General features: G+C 49.4%; 1 protein-coding gene across 1 annotated transcript; it reads left to right on the plus strand.

Annotated features, from left to right (window-relative positions):
• Window positions 1–28: 28 nt before the first annotated feature.
• On the plus strand, window positions 29–12,499 carry LOC118075478 (uncharacterized). Its single transcript, XM_035097487.3, has 5 exons — window positions 29–329; window positions 5,745–5,913; window positions 10,415–10,592; window positions 10,678–10,749; window positions 11,531–12,499. The coding sequence occupies exons 1-5, from the start codon at window positions 263–265 to the stop codon at window positions 11,699–11,701; spliced, it is 657 nt and encodes a 218-aa protein (XP_034953378.1). The 5' UTR covers window positions 29–262; the 3' UTR covers window positions 11,702–12,499.
• Window positions 12,500–13,695: the final 1,196 nt, after the last annotated feature.

The following is a 13,695-nucleotide window of genomic DNA, read 5'->3' on the forward strand; positions in this document are numbered from 1 at the left end:
GAAGGGATGCTGTGGGTGGTGCAGGAAAGTCGCACTCTTCGAAGAACAATCTGTTGGGTCCAGAGAACTGGTGGTCCCCTTCAGCCCTGGGGAGAAAAGGGGGCGCATTCAGAGCCTCCCTTTGCTGGAGTAGGGAAAGATCTTGAAATACCCACAGCTTGAGCAGATTACCATAAACATTTAGATTCAGGGTGGCCCTGATTTCTGCAGTGAATTTCTCCTGAACAAGCTGCAACTCTCCTGTGAGGACCTCCTAGCAGAGATGGCCTTGGCTGATCTTCACTACACCACAGGCATCAGCAGTGGATTCAAGGTCTACATCTTGGAAGGTGAGTCCCACAAACCCATCCATGCCTTGCCTCTTGCTTCAATGCAGTTTGTGTGCAACTTCCCCTGCTCCCTTTTGCAGCCTCAGAGGCAGTGGGATGTAGCAGTTAAAACAAGCACATCCCCTTTAACTGGCTCCCTGCTGAGGCTAATGCTGTACTTATCAGCCCTATCCTGAGGGCATGAAAAGCAATTGCAGGCTCCAGCTGTGCTTGGCCTGGGAGAGGCAACACCATCTCTGCTCTCCCAGGTGTCCCCACTTAGATTCTCCTCAGTGGCCCCCTTCACAGGGCCAGCCACTGCCAGGGCTCTAACACTGCCTTGCTCCACACACCCCACCGATTCACCCTTAGAGGTGCAATTAGAGTGGAAGTATATTGGGGGGGGAGAAAATTTTCCATTTTTAATTTGAATCTGCTTGCAATATTTCATTCACATATTAACCTCCTTCTGATTTTTCAATATGCATACTTTTATTTTTATTTGTTTTATAGATTTATAGGCTGACAGTTTATCCCCACCACCTGGTGGTTCCTTTTAGATTTGCATACATTACCCTTGTCTATGTCTATCCTCCTTTCCCCGCTGTTGTCTTCACGGTTGGAATTTGGATTGTATGCTCTCTGTGGCAGAGACTTCTGTCTTTTACAGTGATCATGGTAGCACACCATGAGCTCATCTTGACTGCAGCCCACAAAAATAAGGGGTGTTAGAATCCCCTTTGGGTGGGGGAAGTGTTCTGTCTTACCTGCCTAGAGCAGGAAAAGTGGGGCTCAGTATAGCTGAAGGGGCCGGGTCAACAAAGGGCCTCTTGGCACATTGAGACCTATTTATGTATTGCATCAGTAGCTTTCATGGACTTGAACTCACTTTGGCAGATCCAGGCAGGATTGTCCTCAGTATTGTCCTCAGTTTCACGCATATTATGATGTGAAGTTGGCTCTCATCCCCAATAGCTTTCCCCACCATAAATCTGGGCAAGCGCTCTGAAACAAGCGAGAACTGGCATGAATATGGGACAAGGTGCACTGCTAATTAACTAATCCCACAACATATGAACGCAGGTCTAGAGGCACATTGCTTCCTGAAGTGGTGTTGGGTGCCACACCAGTACCTGTCTGAACAGGAACCATTAGTCAATGCCATTGTTCCACCCACTTCGAAAAAAGGCAGGAGCATTCAGTCCAGACATTTTCTTTGAGGTCCAGACTTATGCACTCAGAAAAGGCAAGTGGCATTGCCTACCTAGAACTGCACATAGAACGCAGATGGAGGGAACTGCATATGTATTTGAATGCTTTGCCTTAAAAGGGATACCAGGTATTTAATTTAAAAAAAAATCAGGGATGGGGAAACTGTGGCCCTCCAGATGCCATTGGAATACAGCTCCCATTATCCCCTGACCTTCAGTCACGCTGGCAGGGAGGGGGGGCTACAGCTTCCCCATCCCTCATCCCTGTTTTAAATAAATGGATGAATCAATGAATGAATGAAAGCCAAGTCTGCCTGCACATAGATACCTAGCATGGCTCAGCTAGGCTCTTTTCCCAATTGGGTTCATTTTTATGGGTATAGGATTTTTAATTTCTTATTTTCTTTTTTGAATGAGGGGCATTCAGAATGGGATCTGCACCCTGAGGCAGTTCAGTCCTAGGAGGGCTGTAACAAGTCCTTTTTCTGCATCTGCCCTAAGACTTAGAATGTTGCAGTTCTCAACAGACTCATTCAGAGCAATTGATCCTCACAAGCAGCCCAGAAAGCTGCTCTAGTTATCATGGCAAACAGGAGGCTGCCCCACATGGGGTGGGGGTGGGGTGGAGAAGTGCTGCTCCTCAAAACTCCCCTGGTCTTTTGGAGAGGGTCTGTGGCCAAGCAGGAGACTGTATCAGTGCATTGCTAAGTCAGATTGGCCATGTGGCATTCTCTGGAAGCCTAAGAGAAGTGAGGATCACGTTCCCTGTGTGACTGGTGGGGTGGGGTGGTAAAGCTTATATTCTGTGAACCGCCCTGAGACCGCTGGGTATAGGGCGGTATATAAATTTAATAAGTAATAATAATAATCCCTGACTGGTTGGGACAGGTGCCAGACAAAGTCAGTTTGGGAGTTTTTAAAAAAGTTAAAAGTCTGCACCTCAGGGGGAAAGCAGCTGAAAACAGAACTTGGAAAGGCAGTGATTTTGTGGAATTTGTTGACACCTGAGTATCTTCCCCTTTTGTCTCTGAAATCTTCATGGCTACAAAGTCAACACAGGACTAAAGGTAAAGGTAAAGGGACCCCTGACCATTAGGTCCAGTCATGGACAACTCTGGGGTTGTGGCGCTCATCTTGCTTTATTGGCCGAGGGAGCTGGCATACAGCTCCCAGGTCATGTGGCCAGCATGACTAAGCTGCTTCTGGCGAACCAGACCAGCGCACGGAAACACCGTTTACCTTCCCACCGGAGTGGTACCTATTTATCTACTTGCACTTTGACGTGCTTTCGAACTGCTAGGTGGGCAGGAGCAGGGACTGAGCAACGGGAGCTCACCCCGTCGTGGGGATTCGAACCACTGACCTTCTGATCGGCAAGCCCTAGGCTCTGTGGTTTAACCCACAGCGCCACCTGTGTCCCAGCACAGGAATATTTTTATACTACAGTGGTACCTCGGTTTGCAAACGCTTCTGCACATGTGCAAAGCGCCAATAGAGCACTTGTGTGCACGCATGCACGCACTGTGCAGATCGCGTCTGCACATCTGACACCGCGGAACCTGGATGAAAACACTTCCGGGTCCACGGAGTTTGTAAACAGAGGTTTTCGTAAACGGAGGTAGGCATAAACCGAGGTTCCACTGTATTCCCTTTATCTTCAGACTTGGAGAGAAGCAGAACGGAAACATGAATGAAGTCCAGAGCTTTCATTCCAGCCATCTCTGATTAAAGGATTCCTGGTAGCAAGATTAGAAGGACCCTCTTGCGTTAGATCCTGGACAGTTGCTACCATTCAGTCCACACCATGTAGAGAGCAATGGCTCTGTGACCTCTGCACTAAACAATAAAATAAAAATCTGCATCCAGACAATCCGAATCCTACATTTTAAAAAATGAATGCTGATGCCTGTTGCTTGTGCTCTTTTTATAGACTCTCATTTAGCAAATTTATTCTTCAGTGTTTCCCTTCCTGCATAATTTCTAGTCATGGGGAGGAGCCAAAAGCTATGTCAGGCACCACTTCTAACCACAGGAAATCAAGGTCAGCCACTTCGCTGGCATTTCCCAATGTGTTGCTCACAGCTTCTTTTTAGATGAAAGCAGAGATTCTCCAAAAGTTGGATGTGGTGCCCAGTGCCATGTTCTGTGCCTTTTCTGTGCTCCTGTGGAATCATGGCAGGCGCACACTCAAGAAAACAGAGACACACTTATAACATGGCTGCTTTTCATAATAAGGATCCCCGCCAGAGCCACAAAGCCTTCATTTGTTCTGCAAGAGCCTCTTCTGGACAAAAGCCCAGGTGGTGTTTGTCCTTTTGGTTACGGATATAGCAATTACACAGGATGTTATCAACAGTACAAAATTGACTTCCTCCAGTGCAGTATGTGAAGCAGCGCCTTAGTATTCATGCTCATGCATGTAATTGCACAAGCACTTGAAACAAGATGTATCCAGCCCTCCAATCCTAAACCTGTTTACCTGGGAGTAAGTCTCATTGAACTCAATGGGGATTACTGCTGAGACGACAAGGGTAGGATTGCACTGCTGCTGGACTCCGATTTCCCCTGACTGTTGGCCATACTTGTGGGAGCTGATGGAAGCTGGAGTGCAATAGCATTCTTTGCTCTAGAAGGGGGTTCCGCCTTAAAAACTGACAACTGTCTCATGCCGAGCACTCTTTTAAGAAGCCCCGCTATAAGGCAAATCATTTTAACAAGCCCCACTATAAGGCAAAAATATCATTCCTGACCATTGGCCATTGATATGGGCAAAAATCTGCCCTTATTCCCTTATTGGGTTCTCCATCGGTTGGAGAATATAACAGAGGCCAACCAGAGAAGTTTGAGAAGCAAAGCCTTTATTTTCGCTGTTGCAACAGGGTCCTTCCTCTCACGCAGGAGAACAAGGAAGGAACCCCAAACAAAGGTGTCTTGCCCTTAAAAAGAAATTTGAAATTGGTTTCAGCCCACCCCCCAGAAGCATCATCCATATGTCACAGAAGGGGTGTAGCCCAAGACCCCTCTCCCTAGATTCATCATAGGTACATCATGAAAGGGGAGGTCTGGTGGCAGTAATCTGAGCATCCTGGACCCTGCCCCCTGCCCCCAAAACCTAATCAACAAAAGAGAGAGATATTTACATTTCCCTGTTTCCCAGCCAAGTTAATCACACACTTTTGTCTGGCACCCAGGTATCAGGATGCCAGGGATTATCACTTTAATTCCTGAGACAATGAGAAGGTTCCCCCCACCCCACTTCTTCCTTGCAGAGGAACACCTGGTCAGAGAGAGTCAAAATGGTGTCAGTCAGGCCTGTTTTCCTGTGCTGCTTCAGACATGTTTCTGTACATTCATGTACATGTTTTATGAACAATTATTATATATATATGACCTCAAAATTCTTATAACACCATGCTTGCTGGGGCTGATGGGAACTGGAGTCAAAAATATTTGGAGCGCTCCAGGTTGGTAAAGGAAGGAAGCTGGTCTTTTTTTTTTTTAAGGCAACAATTTAGCGCCCAACTCAATGGTTTCCAAATGGCATCACCCTCCATAACTGCAGCAGAGGCTAGGCCTTTAGGACAAATGCATCATCACTGTCCCAACAACCTCCATCTGCCTGCCCTTCTCACTTCCACACAGCCCAGGCCAGGCCACGACCCTGCTTGCTTGCTTGCCTGCCTGCCTGCCTGCCTGCTTCCCCCTCCTTAGGCTCCGTGTTGCCATTATAGAAGTCAGCAGGGAGGAAGATGGGGATAAAAGAGGGCTGAGTTGGCTCTGCTTCTCCTGGGCTCCACCTTCTCTGGGTCTCCATGCCTTCTGCCCTACCAGTCTCAAGGGCCTCCAGTCTCCGTTGCATAATGGGAAACCCACATTTGCAGAACTTGCTTGCTGCCAGTGCCAGGTCCATTTTTGCTCTCGTTCCCAGTCCCAAACCACAGCACCCAGGGTCAGCCCCAGACATTTTGGTACCTGAGGTGAACCACAAAATGGTGCCCCTTTTCACCAGGAAAGGAGGGAGGAGTGAAGCTCAACACCAGGAGCAACAGGGGGATAAAGATCTACATCGGGATCCACTGCCTCCGGGGATCTTGCTGCCTGAGGCAGTTGCCTTGCCTTGCCTCATGGGTGAGCCGACCCTGACGGCACCCCCACCTAAACGTGCCTCTGTCCATCCTGCTGTCAAGTTGCACTGCAAGACGTTTCATTGGCGCTCTCTTTCCAGGTCAATCATCTTTTGAGAACGAGCCGAGGTTCCCCCGCTTCCCAGCCCATCGGCTGCCCGTCTATGCGATCAAACGCAAGCCCAGTGTGGATGTGAGAAGCCCCGAACGAAGCTTGCATGGGCAGAGGGCGTCGAAAGTCAAGCGATCAACCTGCGGGCCTGTGGCAGCGTGAGTGACCTTGAGGACCACCAGGGGGCGCTGTAGCATAAGAGGGGGGAGGCTCAGCATTTTTAATGCAACTACTGTATTGAAATGTTTGGGCTCCAGCCTCTGGCAACCCTTAAAACAGCCCTGTAAGGTGTTTCATTGTGACCCTCACCATGATGTTCATGGTGCTCTTTCCAAGGGTGACACAAGACTTGAAGAACGGAGGCTTGCTGATTTATAGGGTTCAGACATCCGGTTGCGTCACACTCTCCAAGCTTTGCTCTTTAAAGTTCCCTGCCCAATAGGGTTTGGTTTTTTGCCCTGGCACTTCCTCCAGGAAAACTCACATTTTACCAGTGATTAGAGCAAATGGTTCTCAATAGAAAACTGCTGGTTTTGCCAGGGTAGGAGCAGAAACAATAGGTTCAAGTTGTAAGACAGGAGATTCTGACTTAACACCAGAAAGAACTTTCTAACATTAAGAGCTGTTGGACAGTGAAACAGTCTCCCTCAGGAGGTGGTGGACTCTTGGAGGTTTCTAAGCAGAGGTTGGGTGACACTTTTCTTGTATGATGATCTAGTTGAGATTCCTGCCTTGCAGAGGGTTGGACTAGATGACCCTTGGGGTATCTCCCAACTCCGTGATTCTATTATTCTCTCCCAGCCCTACCTGGAGATGCTGGGGACTGAACTAGGGGCCTTTGCACACAAAACAGGTGCTATGCCTCTGAGCTATGGCTCGCACTGGAATGTCCTGTGTAACATCCACTTCCTCTAATCCCACCAGCTCCCCGTTGTGCAAGAAGAGTGAACCCACAATGCACAGCCCAGAAGCATCTGTCACACGGCAGGGTTTTGTGTGTGCATTCTGGGCGCTCTGTGCTGGGTGCTGCCCAAGTCACAAACAGATTTCTTGCCACTTCCAGGTTGGTGGTTGAACAGCTAAAGCTCTGAACCGGGCCTAGAAAATAGTGTCTGCAGCCCTGGTGGAGCTAGGTGTGGTGGGGACGCTGTTAGAAGACATCGCAGGAAGCAAAATGTGTGTAAAAGCGTACATACAGGATTTGATTTATTATTATTATGAAGACAGCTCTCTCAGTTCATTGACCAAGTACTTTACCATGTTTTATCCAATTTCTCCTAATAATACTCTTGTGGAGTTGGTCACTGTTATTCCCATTTCATAGATGGGGAAAATCAGCCTTGAGTCCAGAGTTCATGATTTGCCCTCACTTAGTCCATCTTCCACTACTTTTGCAAAACATGTTTTTATTCTGAATTAATTTGCTCTAACATCTGCTTTTAGAGCTATGCAGTTGCTGGCATGCGTTAGAATCACCAATGCACTGATAAATCTGAGAGAGGCAGTGCAGAACAGTGGTTAGAGTGCTGGACTAGGACTTGAGGGACCAGGATTCACATTCTCACTCAGCCATGAAGCTCACTGGGTGACCTTGGGCCCATCCTAGTTTCAGACTAGTCTACCTTACAGGATTGTTGCGAGGATAAAATGGACACTGTACTCTGTAGAAGCCATGTACACTGTCTTGAGGCACTTGGAGGAAGGGGGAGCTTTCTGACGAAGTGTGCATGCACATGAAAGCTTATACCAAGAACAAACTTAGTTGGTCTCTTAGGTGCCACTGAACAACATTATATTATTATTATTATTATTATTATTATTATTATTATTATTATTATTATTATTATTATATTTCCACTCTTCAGTGGTTAGAGACCATGGTTCAAATCCTCACTCAGCCATGAAGCTCACGAACTAGTCAACCTCAGGCCCGTCACAATCTCTCAGCCTAACCTACCTCACAAAGTAGTTGTGAAGACAGGGCCGTCAGAACACCTGAACAAGCCTGCTGGGGATGGCGCAAGACACCTTCCGCACCCCCCCCCCGCCGTCTCGGATGCTGAGGTGGGCAGAGCAGGGCGCTCTTGTGAGCCGCCCCTTCGGGGTCTGAGGAGTCAGCAAAGGGGAGGCTGAAGCCTTTGCAGGACGCCCTTCCTCGGACTCCCCCGCTGAAAGGGAGCAGGTTCCAGCGCGCGTGGCTAGCGCGACTCTGTGATTGGCCAGCTGCGCCTCGCGACCCCCCTTCATTCATAAATTAGCGGCACGCACGCTCCAGCCGAGCACCAACAGGCGGGCGGCTCTTCGCCTGGGTGCGGTTGGCGCCCAGCAGCGTCTCGGGCAGCGGCAGCAGCAGCAGCAGGAGAGCAGGCGCGGAAGGGTGCAGCGGCAGAGCCATCCTGGCCGGCGGAGCCTCCCCGACGAGGCTCGGAGGCTGGAAGAGGAGGAGGCAGCAATCGGCGGCGGCGGCGAGCCGGGCGCGCATTGATCAGCCTCCCTCCGCCCCTTGGTGTGCGCGCCCAGGAGGCGGGTGCAATGACCGACGGGCGCCGCAATTGGTCGCCGAAGCGCTTCTCCAGCCCTTCCCTGCCACTGCGCAGGACTGGAGGAGGGTGCAGGGCCAGCCTTAGGCGCCCCTTCCGTGCCCCAGCTGGGCGAAGCCGCGCGGCTCCCCCACTTGCTGGGGCGCCCCCGAGCGTCCCAGTGCCCTGGTGCAACACACCATTAAACCCAAGGGGAAGGACGGCTCTGGGTGAAGATTAAATGGGCAGGAGGATAATCATGTTCGCCACAGTGCGCTTCTTGGAGGAACAGTGGCATACAAATGTACAAACACACAACTTTATAAAATGTATTCAGAGTAGAAGACTAAATTTCATTTGTAAATTAGGCATTAATTATATTTTCTGTAGTTAAGCCTAAAGGTGCACATATTTATAGGCATGCAAATTGTCTGGAAATGATGGTTTCCTATTTGAAAAGGTCCCAGATCCTTGGGGACCAGGTGCATTTTAACTGGGATGGAAGAGCCTTGGGCAAGTCATTAATTTCTCAGCTTCAGTCCGAGTGTAGAATGAATAAGCTGTATAGACTATTTTATATTAATTGTATAGGTTGTGCTTATATTTAAAAAAAAACTGGGGGTGGGGATGAATACAAGCCATAGTTCTGTCTGGGTATAAAGCTGTAGTTAAGTCTCATCTCTCTAGATGCCACCTTCTCCTCTGCCAGAGCATGAAGACTAACAGAGGACATGAGTTTCTGCTCTCCTCCCAGTTTATTGTGATCAGGCTGAGAAACAGGGACTGGTCCAAAGTCTCCCAGAGAGCTTCATATAGCCACCTCCTGACGGGCAAGTTCTGACACAGGGCCACTGCTTAGCCTGGCATCCAAGTGGCAGAGATCTAGTGTGGGGTCAGGCATGCCCCCTTCCACATTGCAGGCGGGGCTTAACTTCCACAGGGAAAGTGAGAAAGTGCAAGACTTTAAGGAAGAAACAAGACACTCCGTCCCTAATCCCTGAAGCGAGAGGTGGGGTTTTTGGTGGGTGCACAACGTTAAATTTAGAGCAGCCACTTCTTCACTGCTGTTTCCTGTGATGTGAGGCTAAGACCCCAGAGTCCAAAGAGAGACTCTCTAGATTATTATTATTATTAATTAGTTAATTAATTAATCAATCAATCAATCAAATGTAGATACTATCTTTCATCCATAGATCTCAGAGCAGTTCACAGCATGGCAATTGGCCCTCAAACAGGCTGTGGCTCAATGCAGGAGCATTTGGCCGGGCTGCCCAGGGCAGGGGGCGCTCCTGAGGGTGCGGAGGGTGCCCTCCCAGGTGCGGGATGGCCACTTGGGAGCCCAGAGCAGTGCACCCGCCCTGCAGCCAGGGGCAGAGCAACCCACTGATGGCAGTCATTCAGTGTGCCGCTCACCCACAACTCCCAAGCCTCCCCCAAGCTGTCAAAACGAAGGGGGAAGTGGGGGAACGCCACCAGCAAAGCGGCACCGCTCCCGCTTCCCCTGACGGCTCAGGGTAGGCTTGGGAGTTGCGGGCCAAATGTCATCCTCCTCAGCAAAGACACCTGGGGTGCTCCACCCCCACCCCCCCTTCCTCCACCCCTGCATTTGTATACTGAAGTGGTTGCCATGGCACCCTGAGGTGCCTTGAATGATGGTCCGGGGTGTAGCGGACAACCCTGGCCTCTGCCCCTCTTTCCTCCCCTCTGATGCCCTCTCTTGTCTCTGCCTCCCAAAGGCTTGCACAGCTGTTTCTTGCGGCAGCCTTGGCTACAAGCTCCCCAGGCGAAGGGTGCTCTGGGGCTGGCCAGGGGGTGCTTCCCCGGCCCCTGGGGAACAGTGTGAGGAGGCACCTCTCTGGGGGGGGGGGAGCTCAGAAACCAGGAGTGGCACCAGCAGTTGTCCAGAGGACTCCGAAGGAGAGGGGAGAGGAGAGGAGGCTGAGGGAACACTCCACAAGGGAGGGTGTTTGAAAAAGGGCGAGGGGCTGCCAGTTCTGTAGACAAGGGGTGACCTAACTGGGCTCCTGAGCCCTACAGGGGTGCTGCAGGAAGAATGTAGTTGGTTAGGGAGCCACGGAGTCAGAAAGGTTGGAAACCTCTGCTGTACTGTATAGGCAACTCTCTCTATCTCTCTCTTCAGCTCCCTGGAACAGAGGGTTCCTCCTGCTGCACAGATCCCGATTGCTGTTCCCTGTGTCACCACATCCAGACCTGAGCCTTGCAGAGACTCTCGAGCGCTTCACCCATCCTGCCCATATAAATGTCCCCTGAGGAAGCCCCTCCTGGATCCAGCCCCCACTGTCTCCCAGTTGCAGCAGGTAAGTCCTGGCTAAGCGCTCCTTCCACCTTCGCCTTGTCCTTCCTCATCTCCAGCTCAAAACACCTCTTTCCCTGATCTTTCAGATGCGGCCTTCCGTTATCACCTGCGCCCCCCGCCGGAGCCGCCCCCAGAACCCTGAAATCACCAGCCCTGCAGTAAGTCCCCATTTCCTGCTCTCTCTCTTGCAGTCTCTTCCCCAACCTGCTGACTAAGGATTGATGGGAGTTGTAGTCCAAGGCGCAGAGGACTAAGCTTTTCTTAGGCAGGAAGCAGGGGGTGCTTCTATTTATTTTCATTTTATTTTTGCAAAGTTTTATATTATTATTTCATGTTATAATGTATATAAAACAGAGATGACATCATAACACCAAATGACCTGCTGATTGAGCATTAATCCTGATTTGTTTGCAGGCAGATCATACAGCGTTGGGTATTTAGTGAGCATCCATTCTCATTTGAGAAATCTGTTAGAGACCCCTGGTTTGGCCAGACCCTCAACATAACTGTATTTCCAAGGGAATTCCCAAAATCTGTATATGAGGCCCCCTTTTCCAACATAATGTCAAATATTTGTTTGTACAGAGTACAGGCAGTCCTGATTCTAATTCGCACACAATTTCCATATATTTTTGCTCAGATAAGCGTGCTGTTCATTTGGAAGGCAGAGAGGGGATGGTAGAGAAGGACCTAGGGAAGAAGTCATAGTTACTTCCCCCATAGAGCACCCTTTAACCACCCTGCTGCTCTCACAGCTGGGGGAGGGAGGTTGAGGGTTGCTTTCCATACATCTCGTCACCGCCTGGTTTTCAATTCACATATGGGATTATGAGCACAGAACCAGACGCTGAGGGGGAAGGATAGGATGCCAGGTTACAGCTTGTTGCAGGTGTCATCAGAAGCCCAGATTTCCCGACCAAACCTGTTTTTCCCCCACAGATCTCCCCATCAGACCACAGGACCATGAGCTCTGATCCTGCCCCCTCACAGAGGCTCCATGCATGGACCACAGGCTTTGTGGGGCCTTCAGCACAAGTCAGCAGAGAAGCATCTCCCAAGCAAAGAATCCAGGCTGCAGACAAGAATCCCACCCCCACCCCCAGCGCTTGAAGCTCTTTGGCTTTGACATTGCAGGTTCCCCCCCCACACACACACTGTGTCCCTATTGTCCAGCAATGAGGAATCCTCCAGATGTTGCTGCACTCCCCATTCCCATCAGCCTCAGGCAGGGGAGCCAGCAGAGAGAGACAATGGCAGCTGCAGTTCATCAACATCTGGAGGGCTACAGGTTCCCTGCCCATCTGTATTGGCTATCCTTGGACCCCTAAGTCCCACCCCATCCCTTTTTATGGCCTAGTAGCTGTCCATGTTCCTACACCATGTCCTGGGCTCACTGCCCTCCTTCCCTACACCTTGTGTTCTTATTCCCCTTCTAGCCCTACAAATTGAACTGCCTTTCCTGTCTTCAAACCCATTTATGTGAAAACCCCGCTGGTTCCAATGGAACTGACTTCTAAGCCAGCATGCTCCTTTAACACAAGAATTGCTTCCAGGCATATCCTTTCGGCTTTGGCCCAGCCACTTCATCAGCTCTGAATCTACTTGTACTTGTCCTCCGCTCTTCCTCAGTAGCATGTGGATGCCTTCTGACCTGAGGGGCTCATCTTCCAGCGTCATAACTTTTATATGCCTGTTGTCTTTGTCCATGGAGAATTCCAGCCTACGATTATCTACATACATGCATGATGCCGCTCTGGTTCCACTGACAGAGGAACCAAACCTAAGACAAAATATGGAACCTTTCCTAAGTGGGACTCAGCCCTGAAAGTAGAGGAGAGCCATTTTTAAAAACACACCATTTTATATTTCTCTAATTCATGAGTGTCAATAAAGTAGCGTTGAACTGTGTCTTGTGTGTGCAGTAAGATTTCTGCTTGTGGTGCTTTTCATTTTTTTGGTCTCAAAGCACTCTCCGGGTAAAGCGTTCCGGTTTGGTAACCAGCGTTGGATCTTCATTCACTTTGTAGAAGTAATTGTTGCCAATTCTACCCTAAATTAAACCTAATGTTTGAGTCCTGTTAAGCCTGTTCCATTACCATGGGGAAAACAAGCCCTGAATTCAAGTTTATATATACTCAGAGGCCTAACAGAGACTGACGCAAAACCCAGAGGTCTCCACTTTATTGTGTCAGGGATATGTGCGTTACATGTGTCCAGATGCAACGACCCAACTCGATGGTTGTCTACCAGGACATCCCTTCCTACCCTACTAATCACTACAATGGAATGTAAAGGTAAAGGGACCCCTGACCGTTAGGTCCAGTCGCAGACGACTCTGGGGTTGCGGCACTCATCTCGCTTTACTGGCTGAGGGAGTACAGCTTCCGGGTCATGTGGCCAGCATGACTAAGCCGCTTCTGGCAAGACCAGAGCAGCGCACGGAAATGCCGTTTACCTTCCTGCCGGAGCGATACCTGTTTATCTGCTTCCACTTTGACATGCTTTCGAACTGCTAGGTTGGCAGAAGCAGGGACCAAGCAATGGGAGCGCACCCCATCACAGGGATTCAAACCGCCGACCCTCTAATCTGCAAGCCCTAAGCTCTGTGGTTTATTCCACAGTGCCACAATACAATGGAATGTATTGCCCTACTATTACCTCTGCAACCTCAGCACACAGCCCAGTACAGTAAATGCTTTTCACTCTGGAACACTTAGAACCTTGAGGAGCATTCCAGGACAACAGCTAGAGAGGTTATTGTCTTTTTTTACAAAGCTGTCATTGTTACTAATTTTTAGCATATTGTCAAAGATACTATTTTTCAGCAAATCTACATAGAACCATAGAGTTGTAGGGTTGGAAGTCCAACCCCTTGCAATGCAGGAATCTCAACACACGGTCTTCCATCCCATTTGAAACCATACTGGACCCTGCTTAGCTTTGCAAATGTGTGAGCAGTTTTATTGCTGCACCACTATATGTACTTTTACACCATATTCATCTGTCTGCAAGCAGAGCTCTCAACAAACAGCCTAAAACATCCAGATCCAGTGGTTGTTTTTACAGTAAATGAAAACAGTAGAATCCCTGATGTGATTAAAATC

The sequence above is a fragment of the Zootoca vivipara genome, chromosome 15 (genome assembly GCF_965207765.1).
Source record: "Zootoca vivipara chromosome 15, rZooViv2.hap1.1, whole genome shotgun sequence".
Taxonomy (NCBI): Eukaryota; Metazoa; Chordata; class Lepidosauria; order Squamata; family Lacertidae; genus Zootoca; species Zootoca vivipara.